General features: G+C 42.0%; 2 protein-coding genes across 27 annotated transcripts in view; one reads left to right on the forward strand and one right to left on the reverse strand.

Annotated features, from left to right (window-relative positions):
- The window catches only part of SLC44A3 (solute carrier family 44 member 3), an 87,008-nt gene extending 86,188 nt beyond the window's left edge, over positions 1-820 (forward strand). For all 26 annotated transcript variants that reach the window (XM_086391328.1, XM_086391316.1, XM_086391322.1 and 23 more), the window contains one exon: positions 647-820. In XM_086391328.1, the coding sequence (XP_086247454.1) occupies positions 647-742 (96 nt within the window). In that variant the 3' untranslated portion in view covers positions 743-820. The remainder of the gene's footprint in view (positions 1-646) is intronic.
- A 1,889-nt stretch (positions 821-2,709) lies between these two features.
- CNN3 (calponin 3) overlaps positions 2,710-24,444 on the reverse strand; it is a 30,397-nt gene continuing 8,662 nt past the window's right edge. Inside the window, exons 2-7 of the mRNA XM_086391345.1 lie at positions 9,265-9,386; positions 8,992-9,058; positions 8,064-8,201; positions 7,579-7,695; positions 5,345-5,491; positions 2,710-3,821 (exon numbers count right to left, since the gene is read on the reverse strand). Of these exons, the coding sequence (XP_086247471.1) occupies positions 3,480-3,821; positions 5,345-5,491; positions 7,579-7,695; positions 8,064-8,201; positions 8,992-9,058; positions 9,265-9,386 (933 nt within the window). The 3' untranslated portion in view covers positions 2,710-3,479. The remainder of the gene's footprint in view (positions 3,822-5,344; positions 5,492-7,578; positions 7,696-8,063; positions 8,202-8,991; positions 9,059-9,264; positions 9,387-24,444) is intronic.

Below are 24,444 nucleotides of genomic sequence, written 5' to 3' on the forward strand. Positions count from 1 at the left end.
CAAGGCCACTATTGACAGACCTCTGATTGTGAGGCCCTTTGTTAACCAGGGCACAAGGCTGAGAAAAGCCACACCCTCAGTAGAGCCCCCACCCTATCTGGAAATAGCAGGCAGCTGTTCCCAACAGCTTTTGCAACACAGTTGTTGCATATTTGCCTTATCCTGTGTAGACAGGGATATTTTAACAGCTGAATGAATCTTCTCATCTCTTTCCCTTGTCTCTGTCAAGTAACATTTTAACAATTTTCTTTCACTTGATTACCATAAAATCTAGGCATTAAGGCCCTTCTGCTTTGAAATAGAGAATGCAAAGCACTCCTTAGTCCAACCAGGCACTGAAGTTTAAAAACACTTCTATGTATCCTTCTCCCAAAAGAACATAAAAATACAATAACACTTTAACATATTTGGTATGTATTCCAAAGAACATGTTTCTTATGGTTCTTATGGTATTAGGAAGTTAACTAGGTCTCTACAATTTACACTTTTTTGATTAAAAACCCACTTTGAAATCTACCCCCCAAGATATCTTAGTTCAACAGGGAAAACTTTAAGGATTAAATTCCCAAAATGATATGGCCAAGTAAATGACTGCCAATCAGTGTGGACACAGAACACTGGTCTAACTCATTCTTTTATTTTTCAGAATTTTGTAAAAAGGATCAACAAATTAAACACAAGGGCACAGAGAAACAAGAACTCATTAACAAGCGAAGAGGGAACAGAACTCCGGCCATTGTGAGACAAGTGCCCGTCAGGTATTCGTACCTGAAAGTTTCCTTCTCCTAAGAGCCGTGCGCAGAATAAACGATAAGGCCCAGTGCGGTCCCATTGTGGTCCCAGTTCTTCGCCACTGTTTTTGTCCCCATTGTTTGACCACGTTACAGTACTAGAACCAGAGAAAAAGTATGCAACCTTTTTGTACCAAATGAGACTGAAAAATCTTTTAAGACCTTGTTTATGCGGTCAATTAAAAAAAAAAGCACATTATGTAAAAACTCATTTCAGGGCACCCTGAAAAGGACTTCCTCACTCACAATCAATAAACCTTAGCAGAAATCTCTGGAATATTGCCCTACTACAGAGAACTTTTTCCTAATCCTCCACTCCTGGAAATGAGCTATTTATGTTACAGCTTTTCAAAGTACAATTCTTCAATTTAGGGACAATTAAAACCAAAAGTATAACTGGAAGTACCACCTGATGGGCATGGCATAGAATAGGCACAAGCTTAATCAGATGTGAAGTTAAATTTTGTTCAAAGTACAAGGCTACCTCATAGAAATGAGCAAACGTTCTGCATAAGTGGTTTTCAAGCACGGCCCCACCTGAGAACTGCCTAGAGGAAGATTTCAAGTTCTTCTGCCTGGACCCCATTCCCAGGTTTAGATTCAGTGGTGGGTCAGAGAAATGGGGGCAGGGGAGTCCTTGGGCTGCTGCTGCTAAGTCGCTTCAGTCGTGTCCAACTCTGCAACCCCATAGACGGCAGCCCACCAGGCTCCCCTGTCCCTGGGATTCTCCAGGCAGGAACACTGGAGTGGGTTGCCATTTCCTTCTCCAGTGCATGAAAGTCAAAGTGAAGTCGCTCAGTCCTGTCCGACTCTTTGCGACCCCATGGACTGCAGCCTACCAGGCTCCTCCGTCCATGGGATTTTCTAGGCAAGAGTACTGGAGTGGGGTGCCATGTTTTTCCTTTTTAAAGCTTTAAACAAATAGAAACATCTAACATGTTAATTGGCAGCCTTGCTTCAACTAGATGAACAGGTGAACAGAATTACCCACTCTCCTAAAAGGACAGCCAGTCTGGCTTATTTGGCAGGACAAACAGTGAATATGTTTCCCTAAACCCCTCTTCACGCAGGGCAGAAAACTCCGTGCAGGCTCAGGTCTCCTGTAACAGATGCAGATTACGACTTTTCTCTTAAACAGCACCATTGAATTAGCTGAACTCATCTCCTTTTAAGAAAAGGATTTACAGAGCAGTTTCTCTAAAACATAAAACTTGGTCGTTGTTGTGTGATGAGCAAGTCAACTGGGCTGGTTTTGTGGGTGCAGACACCCCTATGTCCTCATTATCTGCCTCAGCGAAAAACAAGCAGGCACGGTTCACCCCCAAGGCCTGAGAGAGCCAGTGCTATCGGAGGAAATCACTTGGCTGAGAACACATCCGCAAGTATGTTAACCACTTGTCTCTTCTTCATGATTGGATTTTTTTATCATTATAACACTTAGATGTTTGACCTCCTCCATGTCATACCCAAAGGTTAGGTTTTGCTAACGCTATAAATCCTCATCTGTTATCAAACAGCATGTCCTATCCCTGATCCAGATGTTTCTTAGTATCTATTCATCCTAGAATATGACATAAAATCACCCTACCCCATCCCTAATGTTTCCCAAGATGATTTTAAGATTATTCCAAATTGGATTTTAGAATGAGGTAGAGGCAGCTGAAGCACAATGGGATAAGCAAAGGGTCAAGTGATAGTTTGAATCCTGGCTGGCATTTCCTGTGTGCAATGGGCAGGTCCCTTCATTTTTCTAAGCTTCGTCTAGAGCATTCAGTCCCAGTGTAATGGTGTGTAGATTCAGTAAAGAAATGTTAAAGTACCTTGTAACAATAGCTGGGAAAGAATACTTAAAAAAAAAAAGAAGTCTGACTCTACCCATCTGAAGTTAGCCAGAAAAATAATCAGCCTGTGGCTCGTATCAATGTTCAAAAAAAATATTTATTTATAAAAAATACAATGGGATAGGTTTATGCTGAGAAATGCAGCAATAAATACAGTGGAAGAAAACAGAGCAATTCTACATCGATACATTGGCACAAACAGGAAGAGCAAAGGCACCCCCAGACTTTGATGTCTGCAGGCCAGTTTTGTACATGCTCCTTTTGAAACACCACTCAGAAAAGATCTCGTCGCCTTAGGTAAAAAATAAGTACACATATAATCACAAATGCACACTGATCAGGACTTTATTTAAAAATTAGCAAACAATACTGTAGAAACATTGATATGTAAATTTCTAAAACGCTGCATCTTAAATTTAGTTGGCAAAGACCACATTTAGCTATAAGCATGTTTAGTCTTCCATGTAGAAACAAGATACTAAACCGGAAAAAAAAAAAAAAAAGCTTCCTATTGTTTGAAAATACCAGTTTAAGTAGAGGACTGTAAAAATGCATAGATTTTTAATGAAAGAATTGACTGTACAAGAGTACTCCCCTTTCACAGTATTCCTTTTTACTTCATATGTGAGTTATTGGTTATGCTGTAGGATTTAACTGTCACAGCACTAAAAGGCAACTATTTAGGGAAGAGGCAGAAAAAGGTAAAAGGAATGTATGTAAGGCAATAGTTCCTTTAGGTACAATAAGCATAATAGTGTTTTAGGAAGACAAGATAAAAATTACTCAAGGCTAGCTTGGTTCTCACTGAATAAAAACAATGGGCTAAATACTGAGCTCCTCTGTGAATCTAATAATCAATGCCTTGGTCACCATACTGGTAATCTCTGGGGTAGTCATCTTGGTACTCGCCATGATATTCATCGGGGTATTCTGCCTGATAATCACTATCACTGATTTCTGACCCATTGGTTCCTGTTCCTTGGCTTCCGTTGTGAATGACAGGTTCTGTGGGAGCAGCACAGTATTTGGGATCATACACTTGCCGCCCAAGCCCATACACACTCATTCCTTTCTGGGAAGCGACTTTGTTGGTACCCATCTGTAGGGAAATCGTCGAGTTGTCCACAGGTTGTAATGTTAGCTTCTGATCGTAGATGTCTCTTCGGGTACCCGGTGCTAACATTCCCGCCTAGTATTAAAACATAGCAAAGTTAAAACAGCAGCTAAAATCTTTTCCTGTGAATTGTCTCTAAATGATGAAATGCACATTGAACATGAACACTAGTAACTTTCATTCGGTTCAGGGGTAAAGCTAGCTTACCAAAATATCTTAATGCTGAATCTCTCTTACAAAGTACTATTCATTGGCTTTCAAGCTAGGTCAGTCCTTCCCTTCAAGTCCTTGCTCTGCTATAACGTTGCTCTGTGGCCTCAGACAACTTAATTTACTTTCAGTTTTAGGTTTCTCATGTACAAGGTGGAGACAATACCACCTCCTTTGGATTAGGGAGGAGACTGGACACAAAGACTAGAAACACAACGCAGAGTGCTGGCATAGCTGAAAGTTATAGCTGAATGCCTACTATGACCATACACGCTCTCCAGGTTGCCAACTTCAAAAGTCTGTAATACATTTAACAAAAACCACACTGATGGAACAGGAAATGGCAACCCACTCCAGTATTCTTGCCTGGAGAATTCCATGGATAGAAGTTCAGTGGGCTATAGTCCTTGGGGTCGCAAAGAGTCAAGACACAACTGAGCACGCACATATGCAATGTATAATATAAAATTTTTACAGCTGTGTAAAGCAAATAAAGATCTTTCTCAAAACATTATAACTTAAAAAAAAAAAATTTCACTCTGAGCAGTCCTTAAGGACTTGAGGCTCTGAGATGCCAAAGAGCCAGCCATCTCAGAACATCTACTCCCCTCCTTTTCACAGGCCGGTAACTCACCTCATCTCTTCCTTTATGCCAAGCACATGCTTCAGATTTAATCGGTAAAAAATACCTGAGTGGCAGCCCTGAGACAGAGCCCATGTGACAGGACAAGCTCCATAAAGGGCAACAACAACACGCCTCATGAGGTCATGACGAAACGCTTTCTCAAAACTTATCCCCACTCCTGCTGGATATAAGACGTATTCTGCTCTGATGTAGTCATGGGTGCATCTCCTTGCGAGGCACTAGTGATCTGTTTTTCACAGGAAATACCTCCATCGTGCATAGTGTTAGAATACTATTCATAGCATTCTCCTTGTGCTGATTTCCATCCACTTATGCACACATTTACCAGGCTGCTAGCTAGAGTTCTTTGTAAAACACCAGATAATTTTACCTACCAAGTTTGTTGAGGGCTCCTTTAAAACTAGGAAGCATTAGAAATAAGTAAAAAGTCAGAGCAATTCACTTGGATTCGGAGCAAGAACACTGTAATAAACGTATCTTTTTTTTCCGGTTTGGTAGAAACGCCAGCTGTTCTTACTGCCAATAACAGCCGTGGCCACACGGTACTTGTGTGGCTGCAGAAAAGGTCCTTTGATCCTTTTGCTTTCTCAGCAAATCTTACTTTCCTCAAGGAGTATACTCTATATATATATATCGCACAAAAATAACCACTTTGAACTTGGTTAATAAGAATAAGGTTAAGTGTGAATTTAAATGGCCCTTTTGTACTCTCTGAAACAAGTATAATCAAGGTATCACTTACCTGGCTGGCTCCTTTGTTGGTGCCCATTTGCAGGCTAATTGTGGTCTGATCAAAAGGTTTGTCAGTTTGCATTTTGGGATCATAAAGGTGCCTCCTCGTCCCATAGGCTGTCATACCTGCTTGGCTGGCGCATTTGTTGGTTCCCATCTTTTAAGTTAAAAATAAAATCACTAATTATCAGAAGTCAACAATCTATAGGACACAACCAAACTTTCTGTTCTGCTAAAAAAGATTTAGCAAAAAGTTGGACACGACTAAGCAACTGAACTAAAAAAAGATTTCTTAGAAGGGACGCCATTGACAAGTCCCCTCCAGAGCTGAGGTTGCCATTAACTAAATACAAAACCTTTATGCTTTTACAAATAAAATTTTAAGGTGCTCATTTGCAAAAGAAAAATTTCAAAGACTTCATTGGATATAAAACCTCACAACATAATCAGATAAAAATGTGCACACAGGAAGAGAAGGACAGACACACACAAAATTACGACACTGGCAGAATTGTGACTAATTTCCTATGCTACTCTTTCTCCCACACTCTGTAGCACAGGCAACCAATTAAGGGGTACCTGCTTCAGCCACTTAAAGGGACAGAGCAATCTCTGGCTCAACAACATGCTTTTCTACTCCAGATGTGTTTTGTATAAAATGTGATAGTAAATGTCAGGTGTCTTGTCTGGCAGCTTAGCAAGGGCTTAAGTTTCATTAAAATCAACATTTTTAGGGGAAAAAAGCTACATTTTATATCTCTAATTCACGTATCATTAGACACAGAGAGGCAGAATGAAGAATTTAAATTCAACCACATTGAGAGAAAATTTTAACTTTTCTTCTCCACTGTGAGTAACATGGCTTCAGGGGTAACCAGCATACCCTGTTCCAGTTGGGGACACATTTCTACTGTTGGTCTTTTGTCCTTAAAAACAAAGATCTATTAAAGGAAAACTGTATCATTACAAGTTAAACCTGTGTATTGGAGAAGATAAAAAATATAGTAAGCAAAAAGCAAGGGGGGGAATCACTATAGTTCTAACATTTAGACACTCACTCGTGTATTACCGTTCAGTTTTACCTTGTTTCTGTGTATATACACAGACACATGTACCTACAAATACACACACACACACACAAAAATATGCATGTGCATTTTAAATATAAAACTGGGATCACGCTGACAACAGTATTTTATAATCCTGATTTGTTTTCTTTAATCTTTGAACTCTTGTATTATCATCTTTTCATTACTAGTTCCATTTATGGAGTTACCGTATTTTTTTTGAGTAATCAGTTATCATAATTTAAATAACTGATTACTGGAAATTCATATTTGTAATCTCTCGCCATCAGTACAATTTTGTACTGTGTAAAAAACAAATTCATCTGTCAGTTATACTCCAATAAAGCTGAAATTAATGAACAGATCCACCTCATTTGACTCAATCAACAGAGGCGCATTGTATCCAAAAGGATCAGATAGTAAAGCCCTTAGCATACTAGGCATTTAGCAGTGGTGTTTTTGTGACATTCTCTAAGAGAACAACATAAAGGAAAAAAATACCTGAATGAACAACTCCCCAGTACTGACAAACCATGCTTTAGGGTAAATAAATGACTGGCTTTGAGGTTTTATAAAATTGCTTCATTTGGTCAATAACATTTAGGAATTTATAAAATATGTTTTCTTGGAAACTAGGACAACGTGATTAGGACTAAAAAAAACATTTCCTGGAGAAACAATTTCTAAGTCAGAGGGCATGTCTGAGGTTTCTTCTAAAACCATCATTGTCCAATGGGCTTTAAATGGAGATAAATTGTATAAGCCACATATCCATTGCAAAATGTATATATATATATTCCTTAGACACTTTGGATGGTGAAAAATAATAAGCAATACCACATCATTGTTGTCTAGTCACTAAGTCAGCTCTGACTCTTTTGCAACACCACGGACTTTAGCCCGCCAGGCTCTACTGTCCATAGGATTCTCCAGGCAAGAATGAAAAAGTGAAAGTATTAGTCACTCAGTTGTGTCCAACTCTTTGCGACCCCATGGACTGTAGCCCTCCAGGCTCCTCTGTCCATGGAATTCTCCAGGCAAGAATACTGGAGTGGGTTGCCATTTCCTTCTCCAGGGGATCTTCTTGATCCAGGGATTGAACCCAAATCTCCTGCATTGGCAGGCGGATTCTTTACCATTGAAGCCACCAGGGAAGCCCCAATACCACATTACTTACCTGCAAACCAATTACACTCTGGCCAGCTTTTAATTTTCCTTCATCAAAACGTCTTGTTTGTTTTTCTGCATACTTAACTCCAATGTCAATGGTTGTATGGAATCCTTTTGTTTTGGCCTACACAGAAATATGCACACTAACTGAAAAGGAACACTTACACAGATTCTGCCAACAGAGTTTTACAGAAGGAACAGCAAAGAAATTATAGGGTCCACAGATAAAGGTTTCATTCGGTAAGACCAAGCTCGTGGTGAAAAAAATATCTAAGGCCATTCAAACTACACTAGAGACCTCTGAAACGTGAGTACTCTAATTAAGCTATCCAGTATGAGGCAGCTGATGTCAGCAGCCTTTCTCCAAAGCTAATAATTACCACAGAGACAGGCTTCTCCCTGCCTAGCCTGAATTCCCATGAGGGCAAAGACGCAATTAATCACCAATGTAGTAGGGATTTCTTTAACCAGCCATTAAAGACATATACGTACCAGACCTGCTAGGGCCACCAACGTAGTCTGAACCTGGGTCATGTTTCCATTCTCAAAAAGATCATTTGCTTCAAATATGTCATGTGGCTTCATGCCATAAGCCTGAATAGCTTTAATAAAGTTGCCGATATTCTCCAACTATTAAAAAAAAAAAGCATATAACTTTTGGAGCTAAACACTGACATTCATATTATCTAGGAATTCTAAGTCTTTATGACTAAATACAAGATGCAAGGCAGAAAGCTACTTGGCAAGGATTCTTAACCAGATACATAGTAAGTGTAGCTCTCTTAGAAAAAGGGAAAGAGTATTTCATAGTGGATTACATAATGGTCTTTTTAAGCAGTCAGGTTTTTTCTTTAAAGTCAAGACCTTCCTTACATGTTTTAAAGAATTCAGTGTCTGAGCTATCCAAGACTGGAATTTTCTTTCTCAAATGGTACAAAATTACATTAATGCACAATTTATTGTGTTTAAATTTTAATTTTTAAAAAATGTGTGGTTACTAAATGATTATTCTGTCTCAAAACATGCTCAAGACAAAAGATTCAATTTTACTTAATCATACACATTCATAAACTAAGACTAAGGTTAATACCATGTTCTACAGTCAACCCTTGGTTATGTTAAATTCCTTGATTTTCCCCTTATTCATCTTGTGGTCTAGGTTGTCTTTCTCTGTGTAAGCTGTGTCGACTCCTGAGAGTGCACAGACTAAATACAGAATAGGAAAACTTCTAAGCTAAACATCTAAGAGTCACAGAACTAATTCTAAGTAATTATGGAAACATTTGAAAAGTAACACTATCAGAGAACTAAATATAGTCATGTACACAGATTTCCGCTAAAATGTCTAAAAACTGTAATCAAGTTCTTGCTGCATAAAGAGTAACCAACTAGAATCAGGGGTTGCTGGTTTGGCTGTTACCTGAGGCCAGTTTAATGAGGACTCATTGACCTTCTTCACTGAGCCTGGCTGTAGCTTGTTTATGAGTCTGAAAAGAAAAGCATTAAGTGACAGCATACTTATTGGAACAAACCAGGACTGGAATGTAAAGTTGGTCCTTTCAACATCAGTAAAGGAAAGCATTAAAAACATTTGCAGAATATCAAGGTTTGCCACCCTGGACTGGGAAAGAGGGCATGACAGAGGTGACCCTGGGAGGCCTGGAAGAGCAGCCACGTCAGGGCCAAGACTTACTCGCAGAGGATAATGCCATCTTTCAAGCCCAGCTGGAAGTTGGCGCCAATGCTCATGCCTGTCACCTCTTCTATCCAATTGCGGAGATCTTCTTCTGCCTGATGATCATACTTGGAAGCAATCTGAAATACAAGTTACCTAACTTTAGAAGTTTCACACTAAAGCACCCAAAGCTGCTGGTTCCTTCTTATTAATTATTCATTCAGACCATATCTGTGACCTGCAGTAAATTACCTTCACTGGAGCTCACTGACAAACCTAACCATTTGAGCTTCAGTAACTAATAAAACTGTTGTGATTAAGGAGGTGTCATACAAAACGATGAACAACACATGGAGGGAAGCTGGGACTGAGAGGGAGAAAATATGGATCAAGCTAAAACAGATTCCCGTTCATGACACACAGGAAGTGAAAGGCTAACAGTGTATTTCGATATGGCACTGGCAACTTTAAACGTCGAAGATTAAGTCATCAGCTACCACATGAAGTGAGAGTACGGGTGGCAGCATTCTGATACGTGCAACTGTTTTACACAGTACTGCAACTGGCCAATGCCCAACAGTCTAACAGTTTTGTTGCCTAGAAAGTTTGGGTGTTTCTGTGTCTATTTGGCCAAATACACAGCACCCTACGCATATACACACACCTTCCTCACAATAATTATTGTACTTACACTAGAATATTGAAATTCTGCTTAAGCATAGTCTGTATCATATTAGACTCCTCACAGGAAGGAAAAGCATTTAATTCACTTTTGGACTTAGTACCCAGCACTGCCTCCAACACCCAACCATTTAATAAGTAAAAGAAAAGTTTACTCTCTACTTACAGAATTCAACAACAAATGCAACATTACCAACACAGATATCTGCTTTACTATCATACATGCTAAAAATACCTGCTACGAACAGGTTTTAAAAGATCCCTTCATAATAAAACCATAAACCTCAATTACAAAAAATAATAATAAAATGTAAATATTGTTAAAGATCACATGCTCAAGTACTTAAGCTGTTCCTTATCCCAGGGTCAGTCCTTAAACAGGCTGATCAGAGTTATTAAGGAGAACACAGCTGGGAAGAAGGAAAGATTAGGTCATTTTTCTGCTCATTAGCACAGGTGAAAAGTGCCCCCAGCACACAGACAATGCCCAGGGGGATGGCCATCACAGTAAGCTTGGGAGTGAGCTGCAGCATTGATGGAAATGGAAAGAATTGGTAGAAATGTTTGCTTCTATAACATATGACTGAAAGAAATGAGATGGCATGATGACATTTTTGTCATGGAGAGGCCCTTCAAGTTCCAGTCTATCCCAGACACAGAGGAAACCTTTCCCCTCTCCCCACCAAGTTGGGCTTCTGCTCCAGTAATTACTGTGCCTTTAGGAAGACAGGAGCTTCCCAGGTTGTGCTAGTGTCAATGCAGGAGACAACAAGAGATGCAGGCTCGATCCCTGGGTCAGGAAGATCCCCTGGAGAAGGGCGTGGCAGCCCATGCCAGCATCCTTGACTGCAGAATCCCATGGACAGAGGAGACTGATGGGCTACAGTCCATAGGGTCACAAAAGAGTTAGACACGACTGAAGCTACTTAGCATGCACACATGTTGAGACAGCAGTCCTTATCATCTGCATTGCTCCCCAAACTAGAGAAAGAGCTCAACAGCCTTTGACAAAATAGTAACTTATTTAAGCTGCAGATTTACTTGACCAGCTATTGAAAATGGAAATTCAATGAGTTTATATTTTCATGTTAAGGTAAGTTAACACTGTGCAGTGTTTCCTGGATTAAGGTTTGGCTTGGAGATTAGTTTATATGAGATAGTTCAGGCACAGCACTGTGTGTTAACTTCCTGCACGAGGACCCCCAATCCCCCCAAATCACACATCTATCTATTCTGACTTCCTGCCAGTCTGAGTTACATGGGCATCTAGAGGTGTGAACAGGGAGAAGGAGGTAGTGATGCTCAAAGATTCTGCCATGGGAACACACAGCCTCTGGTGTGAAGGAAGGAGCCATCTCCTATTATATATACCTCAGACAAATATTCCTGGATAAGGCATCTCCTCCAACATACCAAACATACCTATTTATGCATGGCACCTTTAGAAAATGGAATAAATAACAAATTGGGAAAATTTTAAGACTTGGCTCTATTTTCACACTGAAATCCTGTTCTAGGTGGCTAGAAAAGAAGTCCTCTCTATATAAATTTGGGAGTAAGGGGAAAATGGACAGAAAAGCACAAGCAAAGAAGAAAGCTAGACAGTAGTACTCCTTAAGCACAGCTATGACAAACAATATCTAAGAGTGAGTTGAATTTTTTTCAAAAGCAAAGCGCTCTCAACTGGGAGAGGCATTTTAATGAATCAAAGAAACACAATATCCTCGGCTATGAGGGGCTCTACCTTGGCTAAAGCCTGGCTCTACCCATTTTGCTAGGGACCACTGGTTAATTCATCTCACTTCCAAACCATTTCCTGTCCATACAACAGGAAGGCTGAATAAGTGAACCAGGTCTGCTCCCATGCTAAGCTTTCTGTTAAATAATTTGATTAATCAGCAAAATTTGTAAAGAAATTCTTTCTCTTATGTGAAAATGAATAGATACACGTACTGATATAACTGAATCACTTTGCCATACAAGTGAAACTAACAATACTGTTAACTATATGTACTCCAAAATAAAATTTAAAAAGAAATTCTTTCTCTTCATATTTTCAATTGTAGAGATGGAATTATGTTGGAGGGGTTTTGTTTTTCTTGTGGGGTGGTGGTGGTAATTCTTAACCAAATCAGACCAATTATTATTCAACCAAAAAAACATAAAAGCATATTTACATTTCCTGCGTTCAAAATGTTTCTGACAGGTTTGGTGCCATGTCCCAAACCACAGAGTGGTTACAGATGTAACATGAAATATCCCTGAAGGAACACCAGAGAGAAATTTTTATCTCCTCTGTTCACTCCAGTACTCTTGCCTGGAAAATCCCATGGATGGAGGAGCCTGGTGGGCTGCAGTCCATGGGGTCGCTAAGAGTTGGACACGACTGAGCGACTTCACTTTCACTTTTCACTTTCATGCATTGGAGAAGGAAATGGCAACCCACTCCACTGTTCTTGCCTGGAGAATCCCAGGGGCAGGAGAGCCTGGTGGGCTGACGTCTATGGGGTCACACAGAGTCGGACACGACTGAAGTGACTTAGCAGCAGCAGTCAGTGTTCTTATCAAGACAGAGATGAGAGAAAAATCAAGGACTGGACTTAGAGGGACCTGGGTTCAAACCCTTACTCTGACTAGTTACAGGTGGGGCTCTAGACCACTTGCTGACTGTCTCTGAGACACAGACTTAATGTAATAATAGCACATGCAAAGAAAAAAATCATAAGCTCATATGTGCAAAGCTCAACACCCCAAGTGATAAACTAAAAAAGAAAACTAGGTATGCTTCCGCATCATGTAATGATTGGTTTTCACTTAGGAGTTTTCCTTGAAGTGAAGGAGTAGCAAGGACTTTCCTGCCCAAATGCTGCTAATAAGTGACTGCTTTCTGCAGTCATGTCAGCTTAATAGAGTTCAAAACTTAGGAATGTGCACTTTGTTTTTAAGTTTAAAATAACAAATTTATGAAATCATCCAGGGAGAAAAATCTATTTCAATTTGTCTCTTAGCTTGCAGCCTGCAGCTCTGTTCCACTGGATGCAGAAATCATACATTTCCTTTAAAAGTATCCTAGAATACGCCTCAAACTAATGTTTATGTTGTTTAACTACACAGGTTATTTTTAAACTATTATATACATCTTTTAAAATCAAGGGACTGAGAGCAATTAAAAATAAAAAGTAAGCTTTGGCCAATAAAATTTACTTACTATTTTTGTCTAAAAATCTTTCATTTCTAAACGTCAGGGAGTAAGCAAATGCTGACATTCTTTTCCCTTGCACCAAAAAAGTTACCTTGAAAAATTACTTAATCTTATCTCATTAATACCTTATGGAAATTTTATTTTAGTCTGTTTAAAAATCACTCCTCTAAGTTGGTTATAAACATTGACTTCTGTACTAGTCTTTAAGATTTATTTTATTTGACCTTCCTAGGCAGCTTTTAGAATTTCTGCCTGGTCCTTTCAAGTCCACAGCAGTCCCTGGTTCCTCATACGGCCCTGCCTCCTTCCCTAAACACCTATCCTTCCCTAAACACCCAGGAATTCCCTATAGCTGCTGCTGCTAAGTCGCTTCAGTCGTGTCTGACTCTGTGTGACCCCCATAGACGGCAGCCCATGAGGCTCCCCTGTCCCTGGGATTCTCCAGGCAAGAACACTGGAGTGGGCTGCCATTTCCTTCTCCAATGCATGAAAGTGAAAAGTGAAAGTGAAGTCGCTCAGTCGTGTCCAACTCTTAGCGACCCCATGGACCGCAGCACACCAGGCTCCTCCGTCCATGGGATTTTCCAGGCAAGAGTATTGGAGTGGGGTGCCATTGCCTTCTCCGATTCTCTATAGCAGGGCCTACAAACTCTTCTCACACCAAGACACTCTTGCAAATGACTTTCCTACAACTGCAGAGAACACCTGTTGGAGGCTTCTCTCAGGAGCTCACCAAACACCCCCACCTTGCCAAATACAATCAAAAAGCAGAAATGAAGACTGGGAAAAAGCCTCCAGGGCATCTGATGGTGTAGACCATCCTCCTGTTACAGTGCTTCTGAGCCAGGCCAGGCCCACAGTGGCTCCAGCCCCTGCTCCTTCCCACGCTCTCTGCAGAGCAGCCAAGAGCTCCAGTGTGGAGTCACCCTACAGTTCAAAGGTAGCACAGCCCTCCAGCTGTGTGAGCTTTCTTTTGGATTTCTAAAATAACTTGTTTAAAAAAATAATTAATTATGTAGAGCAATGCATTCTCTTAGATATTACAATAATTTGTGACCCTCCCTCAACAAACTCTGTTCCTTTATATTAAATTTGGGGGAGGTTAGGAGGCAATTAGGAAAAACATCTAAAAAGACTCCTTGGGAAAGAGATGAGGAAAACAAATTGTTGGCTCAGTGGGTAAAGAATCTGCCTGCAGTGCAGGAGACACAGGATATTCAGGTTCGATCCCTGGGTTGGGAAGATCCCCCGGAGAAGGAAATGGCAACCAACTCTAGTATCCTTATCTGGGAAATGCCATGGACAGAGGAGCCTGGTGGGTTACAGCCTGAAGGGTTGCAAAGAGTTGAACTTGACTGAACAACTAAGCGCAAACACACACACACACAGAATTAAAAGTACAGGTCTCTCTTCACTCCTCCCCCAAATCCCACATCCTTCCCACCTCCCCAGGGGTAAGCGCCTGTCCTGTCTGCAAGTCTTCTTCCAGATCGCATTTATCTTACACTAAATAGTGTGCAAAACAGCACTAGAAAAAGAGCCCCTTCAAAAACACAGGCCCTGAGGGCCTACACTTCCTAATAGTAAAGGGAGACAGAAGATCAGATAAACGCCTGCTCCTGCCGGCTGTCACGAATTGCCCAGCCCTTCCTGGCACTGAAGTCTGAGAAGTTTCCCTCGGAATCCCTACAAGGGGACAATGAGTAACAAGGGAAACCAAGCCTCAAAAGCATCTCAACAACTGACCTGCAAGTGCTGTTCCCACACTGTACTATGGAGCATTCAGCCAAGAGGCGATTTAGTAGAAAGATGGAGCAGTAGCTGGCATGAGGGAGAGTGATGATTATATACGTGCAAGAAGTGTCTGAGGGCCCACTTACACCCAGGATATCCTAGAATCGACTAAAGAATAAGGGCGTGTCTTTCCCATATATTCCTTCTCACAATATATATATATATATTTTTGGAAACTCCTATTTTTCTGTACAGTTTCTTCTTTATTTTTAAATTGGAGTATATTTGCTTTACAATATTGTGTTAGTTTCTGCTGTACAATGAAATGAATCAGCGATATGTATACATATATCCCCTCCCTCTTGGGGCTTCCCTGGTGGCACAGATGGCAAAGAATCTGCCCGCAATGCGGGAGAGCTGGGTTCAATCCCTGGGTCAGGAAGATCCCCTGGAGAAGGGAATGGCAACCCACTTGCCGGGAGAATTCCATGGCAGAGGAGCCTGGCACACTACAGTCCACGGGGGCGCAAAGAGTTAGACTAGACTAAGTGACCAACACTTTCCTTCCTCTTGAGCTTCACTCCCACCACCCCACATCCTACCCCCTCTAGGTCATCACAGAGCACTGAGCTGAGCTCCCTGTGCTCCACAGCTGCTTCCCACTAGCTATGTATTTTACACATGGTAGTGTAAATATATCAAAAAGACTCTGATGCTGGGAGGGATTGGGGGCAGGAGGAGAAGGGGACGACAGAGGATGAGATGGCTGGATGGCATCACTGACTCGATGGCCGTGAGTCTGAGTGAACTCTGGGAGTTGGTGATGGACAGGGAGGCCTGGCGTTCTGCGATTCATGGGGTCGCAAAGAGTCGGACACGACTGAGCAACTGAACTGAACTGAACTGAATTCCCCAAATCACAACCCCCTCGTCCGTGCCCACATGTCAGTTTCTCTATGTCTGCATCTCTATTCTTTCCCTGTTGTTAAAACCTGAAGTAGACAGACAGGTTTCGATCTCTGGTAGTTACAATAGCATCCCCCAAATTTCAGCTATTCCTGAACTCTCACTAGACTGTTTCAAGCCACCAGGACAATCCAGCATTACCCCAAACTTTCTATGTAAAATCACATTCAATGTCAGCTTCCCTCTTTAAAGTGATCCAAGTGTGTGTCGGATTCTTCCTTCAATTTCCTTCTGTATTCCTTTTTCCTTTCACTCAAATGGTGACTGTGTAACAGGCATGATTCAAAGGCAGAGACTCTGCCCTAAAAGCTTAAGTTCTAGTTGCTGCTACTGCTGCTAAGTCGCTTCAGTCGTGTCTGACTCTGTGCGACTAAACAAGGTGTATTGAGACATTCACCAAAAAAAGAATTATTGTTATTCAGTCGCTAAGTTATGTCTGACTCACTGCGCCCCCATGGAGAATAAAGAAGGGTATTTTAAAAGAATAGAGTATTTAAACTAAAGGGAGAATAGAAAGACGGGGACCACCAGCCTCAAAACAAGAAACAAATAGTCGATTTCCACCTTCCAACTTCCACCTGAAGTATCAAGATGCCGCTTCCCTTCCTTTGCTTTTCACTTGTTCTGATTGATACCTCATGCAACACAATGAACAGGCTTTAACAGGGTTTACCTACCTTAAACCCCTCCCCCAACAGATCCTCCAAGCATGTAAAACACCTTGGTAAATTTTTAAGTATTCACGTCGGGGATACAACAGACCAAAGATCACATGCTTTAAAAGTCCAACTTCCAAAAACTGTGTTTCCAATTCCAGAGTGACCTAAGTAACTTAACTGGCGACCTCATTTCTTACAAGTAGTCTTCTTCCTTCCAAGATCACTGTGAGAAGGAAGCCCATCTCAATGCCTCACACACACACATCTCCTAATTAACACTAGCCATTTATATCAGCTTGAAACTGTGCAACTCAGATGGCGACTCAAATTGATCTTTTAACTGAGATCACATCTGGTCTCAGGAGTTAATGAAGCTCAGGTTCTTGATGTCCCATCACAGAAAGAATTCAGCGAGAGACAAAATGATAGGTAAGAAGTGATTTAGAAACTCACTCGACAGAATGTGAGCTATCTCAGAAGGTGAAGAGTGGCCCCAGGATATGGGGTTGTCAGTTTTTATAGAGGTGGGTAATTTCATAAGGCGAGCTTCCCAGGCAGCTCAGTGGTAAAGAATCCACCTGCCCATGCAGGAGATGCAGGTTTGATCCCTGGGTTTGGAAGATCGCCTGGAGAAGGAAATGGCATAACCTACTCTAGTATTCTTGCCTGGGAAACCCCATGGACAGAGGAGCCAGGCAGGTTACAGGCCATGGGGAAGCAAGAGAGTCAGATACAGCTCTGTAACTAAACAACAATTACATAGGGTAATGAGTGGATGTAGAGTTGGACTGTGAAGAAAGCTGAGCGACGAAGAATTGATGCTTTTGAACTGTGGTGTTGGAGAAGACTCTTGAGAGTCCCTTGGACTGCAAGGAGATCCAACCAGTCCATTCTAAAGAGATCAGTCCTGGGTGTTCTTTGGAAGGACTGATGCTAAAGCTGAAACTCCAATATTTTGGCCACCTCGTGCGAAGAGCTGACTCACTGGAAAAGACTCTGATGCTGGGAGGGATTGGGGGCAGGAGGAGAAGGGGACGACAGAGGATGAGATGGCTGGATGGCATCACCGACTTGATGGACATGAGTTTGGGTGAACTCCGGGAGTTGGTGATGGACAGGGAGGCCTGGCGTGCTGCGATTCATGGGGTCGCAAAGAGTCGGACATGACTGAGTCGGAGCAACTGAACTGAACTGAACTGAACTGAACTGAACGAGTGGAAAGAGTATTCTGGCTCTTTTGGGGAAGGGGTGGGGATTTCCAGGAATCGGGCCACTGCCACTTTTGACCTTTATTGCGGGACTGCAGGCCTTTAAGTCATGGCACCTGTGGGTGTATCATCTAGCTTGCTGATGTGTTACAATGAACACACCCTAAGGCTCAAGATCTAGCGGAAGTCAACTCCATTTGGTTCTAGTCAGTTTAGGTAGTGTCCTCAGGCCACGTCATTCTTTTAAAGGTGTGCCCTGCCCCCTTCCTTCCGGATTCAAGCTTGAGTACAGACCTGTATGAACCAAATCCCACACTAACCTGTTCTCTTTACCGTCCACAATTCAAAAACAACATGCCACTGCAGACAGGCTCATCCCACACACTGCCCATGGCTCCTGTCCATTCCCATCACCACACATCTCCACTCTTCTTCCTGCCTGTCTTTGCATTCCAAATTCTCATTCTTTTCAGATTACTGCTGGTGAAAAGGGATAAAGTATTTTTGTAAGTGGGTTTGTCAGAAAAGAAGCAGACTCATAAACACAGAGAACAAAACTAGTAGTTAACACCTTGGGGGGAGCAATTTAGGAGTTTAGGGATGGGGCAGTGGCAGGTACAAACTGTTGGTTGTATAGTAGGTTCAAGCATGTATTGTACAACATGGGGATTATAGCCAAGATTCTGTAACAATTATAAATGGAACATAACCTTTAAAGTTATATAAAAATTTTTTAAAATTTCTTGAATAAATAGTAAAAAGTATAGAATTGAAGGAAAAAAAAAAGAAGTAGCTAGTACAAATGTTCAGTCTACTATCCTCAGCTTTAAACACTGGATTAAAATTGGCTCCTGTGGGAATGATAAATACCAAGTGCAAGACAACAGCTTCTCCAGCGAAGAGAGAAGCATGGGATCAGGGGCTCAACTGTACTTTTAACATACTTTTTTTAAATGGGAAAAGAAGTTTTTTTTTTACTTAAATTAAAGGCAAGTTTATATCTTATGGAGAGTAGGGGGTAGGAATTCTAGAGAAAATCACTTTACACTGATATCAAGGTAGACTGCAACTTCCTCAAGTTCACTATAGAATCTGAGACCATCCTACGGCCTGAAGTTACTAAATATTTACAGGAAATGACTATATATTCCCCAGCTATGGAAATCCACATCTGCCTGGGGTAAACCAGAGCAACATCTAAGGGCGTTTTAAATGTGGGCCCATCTCTGAGAGGTACAGCTGAACCTTCAGATCAAGGTAGCAACATATGGCACCAGCACAAAATTTCCTCTCCAAATATGTACAGTCAAATACAAAAATACTATGACTCAACATATGAATACTGTGAAATTAACAAAAAATTAGAGATTTTAAAATAAGAGGACCTGATCCAGGGCCTAAAGCAAACAGTATAACTAGGGAATGGCAGGAAAACGCAGAAACAACAGAATGTCAACTTTGTCTTCTCTATCTGGAAAATGACCATCAGACTACAGAATTTAGAATATACACAGTTAAAAAGTAGATTTAGAAAGTTAAAACTTAAAACAAGGAGGAAGTAATCATAGAGGCTGGATTCCCAGAAAAATCCAGACTCAAAAATAATGATGAGTAAAGATGTGCATACTGAATAGCTTCCCGTGTAAGGAATCTTGGCAAACAGTTAATAGGAACCTAGAGAGGAGCCCACTCCTCCCCACTCTCACCCAGAGACAAGGGCCTCTCCTTTACAGGCTGAAGAGCCTGGCTGTCATGCTTGAGTGGACTCCAGAAAAGGTGTGTTGGCACTTAGGGGGCAGGACAGTCGCCACCAGGAGCCAGTGTCGGCATGCAAGGCACATCTAAGAACACCTGCCTGTGTCTTCTTGATGGTAGAACAGGCTTCACTCATCTTCCACACTTGCAGCCTGTGCCTGCCTATAGTGGATACTCAGCAAATTGGTTTTTTATTCACCAAGACTATTACCGGACTAGGGAAATGCCACAGATTAAAAAATCTCTCTTGTTACCGAAAGGCATCAGCATTTGAATGGCTGGCTCTTATGGGCATCACATCTCCTTGATCTACCAATCTAGTCATCTTAGATGGATCGCTAGGGACATATCTGTTTTACTTTCTGATAAAAAGTCCCTTATGTCTATGGCACTCCTGAAACCCAGTTTTGTAACCCTAGAAGTAGGGCCAGGTCAGAAGCAACAAACGTGCCCACTGTGCTGATCTACGTCAAGGCGGGAGGGGCTCCCAGGGATAGGCACCCAGAGGCTAAGAGTGAGATCTCTGCTCTTCTGTTTTGGTAATTAATGATTTGAAACTATTAGACACACTTATTAAACTTACAAAACATAAATCAGGAATAGTTTAAAAAAATTCTTTTGAATTCTGAAAGATCCTAACTTAATAAACAAATTCTTTAAGATATATGTAAAATCCTGCCCCCAAATTCTAGAACTAACTAGTAATGCTTACTCAGTGATCCTAAGAAAAGTGAGTGCTATTTTGGTCTGCAGAGGTCTACAATTATTTATAAAATACACACTATTGCTCATCTTATTTGTTTGATGAAAGCAGCCTCATGAGGTAAATCAAGGAAAGGATTATTTAAATGAAACAAATGTGAGAGGAGTATGTGAACTATAAAGCCTTAGGCAATTATCATCACCCCTACTTTAGAGACTGAAAAAAATCAACCTGCCAAAGCACGGATTGGAATCTTCCTTCAAACCACCTCATCAGGTGATGACATTGATCAAAACAGAATGAGTTAGTGCTCTGTAGTCAAACAAAAGAGTTAGTTAATAATCCCATTGTGCCCTGGTAGTCAGTTCTGTGTGCCACACTCTAAAAGAAGACATTGACAAACCAGGATCAGTTTCTAAAAGGAGCAAACTAGGTGGGGAAAAGATTAGGAAAACCGCATATAGCCTATCATGAGACCGGTCAGCTGGGAGCGGCTACATTTGACCTAGAAGGGTCTCTGGGGGCCCACGAACAGACTAGTACCGTCTAACTATGTAGATGGACGTCGTAAAGAAGAGGGAGTGATTTACTCTGAACGCCACACAGACCCTGGATTAAGCACAGAAATCCTGGGGAGCCAACTAGAGGCACACAGGAGGGGAGGAGACGGGCAGCAATGTGGCACAGGTGGCAAGGACACAACTCAGAGACCAAACAAGATTTTCAGGCACTTGTCTCCTCATAGGACTCTGTGTGTGTGTGTGTGCATACGCACGTACTCAGCCACTCAGTTGTGTCCGACTCTTTGCAACCCCATGGACTGTAGCCCTCCAGGCTCCTCTGTCTATGGAATTTTCCAGGCAAGAATACTGGATCGGGTTGCCATTTCCTACTCCAGGGGATCTCACGGACCCAGAGATTGAACCTACATCTCCTGCATTGGCAGGCAGATTCTCTACCACTGTGCTACCCAAGAAGCCTCTTAAATAATCTGAGTCGGGCATGTGAGCAGTACTGAAGATGACTCCTTTCTTTTTCTGTAATTACAAGGAGTATCATTGGCAGTAGTCTTTTTGTAGCTTGAGAATGTCTATTCATTGGCAAGTTTGCTTCATAGGATAAGTCTCGGAGTCCATTATGACCTGAGGCAGAAAGCATGAAATCCACCCTCACATCCCAAGTGTCAACTGTAAACTCGTCCCTCCCCAGCTTGGAAGCCCTCTCCACTTCCAGACCACTGACCACGCACACCCAAGTGTTCCCAGCTGCCTACCCTGGCACAGAGTCAGAACACACACACTGCCCCTACTCTGAGCTTCTGATGGACAACAGTGGAAAGTAGACCAAGGAGAAACAGACCCCACCATCTCATTAACTCTCAGGAGAGCTCCTCCTGGGGGTCCCTTTCTGCTTACTATGATAGAGTCTGCCCATTGGAGAAATGGCTTTATACAATCAGCACAGAATAGGATTGACACATCTTATTTTACATGTAGTATAGATGCTGGCTAGAGATATGTCTTGAGAGTCTTAAGATGTATTGTCTGTGCAAGCTATCACTGCCTTTTTTTCCCCCATGAAAACTAGAGGGAAGGAATTTTCCATGAGGGCACTCTCGCATCTCAACAGTAAAAACTAACTTCACATTGTACCTGATTGTAATGCAATCTGAGAGCACAGAAAGGGAGGGAGAAAGAGAGTTTCTCTGGAAGCACGGAAGCCTCCATCAGATGGCTGCACCCAAACACCAAGGTATCCTGGATGCTGTGTCATGAAGCTTGCAGGTCACCCAGGCACAAATAACAAAATCAGCCCAACTTCGCATCCTTTCCAATCAAGGGCCAAGGAAGGGAATGAAGAGACAGCAGTGCCCAGGCTGCAAAGGGGGCTCCAGGAGGACTGAGCAGAGAAGCGGCTGAATCAACAGTGTTTTCCACATGTAGGCCTTGGCCTGGACCCTCTTCTCCTGCTACTGCTGTGTATGCCATCAGATATCAGGGGGTCTGTGAGAAGAGCAACACAGCACTCGCAACAGAAAAAGGGGTCTTATCCACCTCGGTTCTGTTTCTCTGGTCCTCATCCTTTATATTGGGTTGGCCGAAAAGTTCATTCGGGAAAATCTGAAAAAACTTTTTGGCCAACCCAATACCTTCCCCGTTTTTCATGGCAAAGCTTCTTCTCTGTGCTGCTTTGCTCCCACCCGCCATGTGTATTGAGCCCTGGCCTTTATCTAGTCCATCAATGGGGAAGCGCAATGAAACAAGTGCATCTTCAGTTGAACCTGCTGCCAGCCTCGAACACTGTCTTGTTTCTCTTCTTATCAAGACAACCCTCCCCATTTCCTCACTTATTCCTAAACTCCACTCCACTCCCATCAGAAATTTGCTCTACTGAAAATGATCTCTTAAAAGCTCACCAGTGGTCTCTCCGTGGCCAAGTCCGGTGGCCTGTTTCCTTTTCCGGGCCTCTCTGCAGCACTCCTGGGGCCCCCTCCCACCTCTCTTCCTTCTGACCTCTTGTTAAAAGATCTGGAGCTTCCCCCTCTGGTCTGCCTTCTCCTCCTCCCATGAGAGATGCCAATTTGCCCTGAGTTCTGACCTCAAATTAAAATGGTTAGGAGCATGCGCCCCAGAAACTGAATGCTCTATTTAGAATCCCATCTCTGCCATGCCCATTTCCTCACCTGTAAATCAGAGATCATTAATAACACTCACATCAGAAGGTGCTGAGAAGAATCAATGACTTCATTTACATAAATCTTAAGACCCCAATAAATGTTAACCCTTCACTTTCTATCTACATTTTGCTGGCCACTCCTGTCCAGGTACTCTTTGATAGCTATTTTGATAAGGTTATCATTTTGATGCCAACTGAGCTATTAAAAAAAAAAATTACAGTCAAATAATTTATAAAAAGAGATGCCCTCACTCCATTCTTTAGCCTCATCTCATTGCCAACTCCTACTTGAGTCTGGTGGAAGTGACAGATGGAGTAGGGGCCACAAATGTCACTGACTTAAGACTTGAAAATAAAGAACTAAAGCAAGAGACTTGAATTTCGACAAGGTTTCTCTGATAGTTTTGTTTGTTTTTAACATCAAGAGGAGATCTCCCTTCTTTTTTGAACCATTAGTGAGAACTAGTCAACTGTTTTTTAAGGCAGCAAGTTGGCAATATCCATAAGCACATTTAAATGTTGGATCAGAAGTTACACACTTTTCCACACAAGTGCCTTTTTAAGGAAATATCCACCAGTAGGGAAGTAATGAATAAATACATAATTGAAGTCCACACGATAGACTATAATTCAATTTCTAAAATGTCCAAATGATATTTAAAGTTGTACAAGCAGTTGGGTGGGGGTAAGGGATACAGAATACTTTTGCTTCTTTACTTTCATATTTTGGTAATTTGCATTCTTCCTGACAAATATTTCATTCATAAAATAAGGATCAAAAAAGAAAAGAGTTTCTCATAGGCAAAGAAGATGGCATCCCAAGGTAGGTGCATCGTATTCACGCAGTGATGACTTGGCCAAGGTCACGGGCTTGGCAGGGATTCATCTGGACCACGTGTGGCTCCAAAGTCTGAGTCTTTTCCACCCCTGAATGTTCTCCCACTCCCACCCTTCTAACTAAGCTGAGACAGGAACTCTCTAAGCTAGCACAGGCAACTCTGCGGCCTGCAGACAAAGGATTAAGAACCGAGAACAGGGTGGTGGCTTAGACTCTGTGGCTTAAAAGTCCTTCCAACTCAGGGAGATGTGAGAAGGCATGCAACAACAACCAGCACCGTCACAGCAGCAGATCGGTGCGCCGTGAACTTGCTGCGGCTTCGATTCAAAACAGCCCCGGAATCTGCAGTCTCGAAGGGTGTTGCCAGCGTGGTTCAAAAGTTCATAATGAGAGATTTGGCAGAGATGCCTCAGACTAAAAACATTTCAGTTCTTCCACTGGCCCCTATAAAAAGTAGCTTCCTTCCACATGCATGTTTTAGAAAATGCTGGAAAGGGTGTCAACAGCAGAGTTGTCACTGAAAGGAGAAACAGAAAATGAAAACAACAAAGCCCAGAGAGGAAGAAATTTAGGAACAAAACCTGGCAGGCAAAGTGTGTGTGTGTGTGTGTGTGTGTGTGTGCGCGTGTGCGTGTGTCCGAGGTGAGGTTGGGGGAGTGGGTTTTATCCACATCTAGGCCTCTGAAGAAAGAGAAAGACAGAGACGAATGCATGTCCATTCAGGGGAAGAGATCTGGCTGTGGGAGCACTCTGAAGAGCAGCCCTAAGGTTCCAGC

Source organism: Bos grunniens, chromosome 3, assembly GCF_055505025.1.
Source record: "Bos grunniens cultivar Pamir isolate PY7600 chromosome 3, Bosgru_T2T1.0, whole genome shotgun sequence".
NCBI classification, from domain to species: Eukaryota; Metazoa; Chordata; class Mammalia; order Artiodactyla; family Bovidae; genus Bos; species Bos grunniens.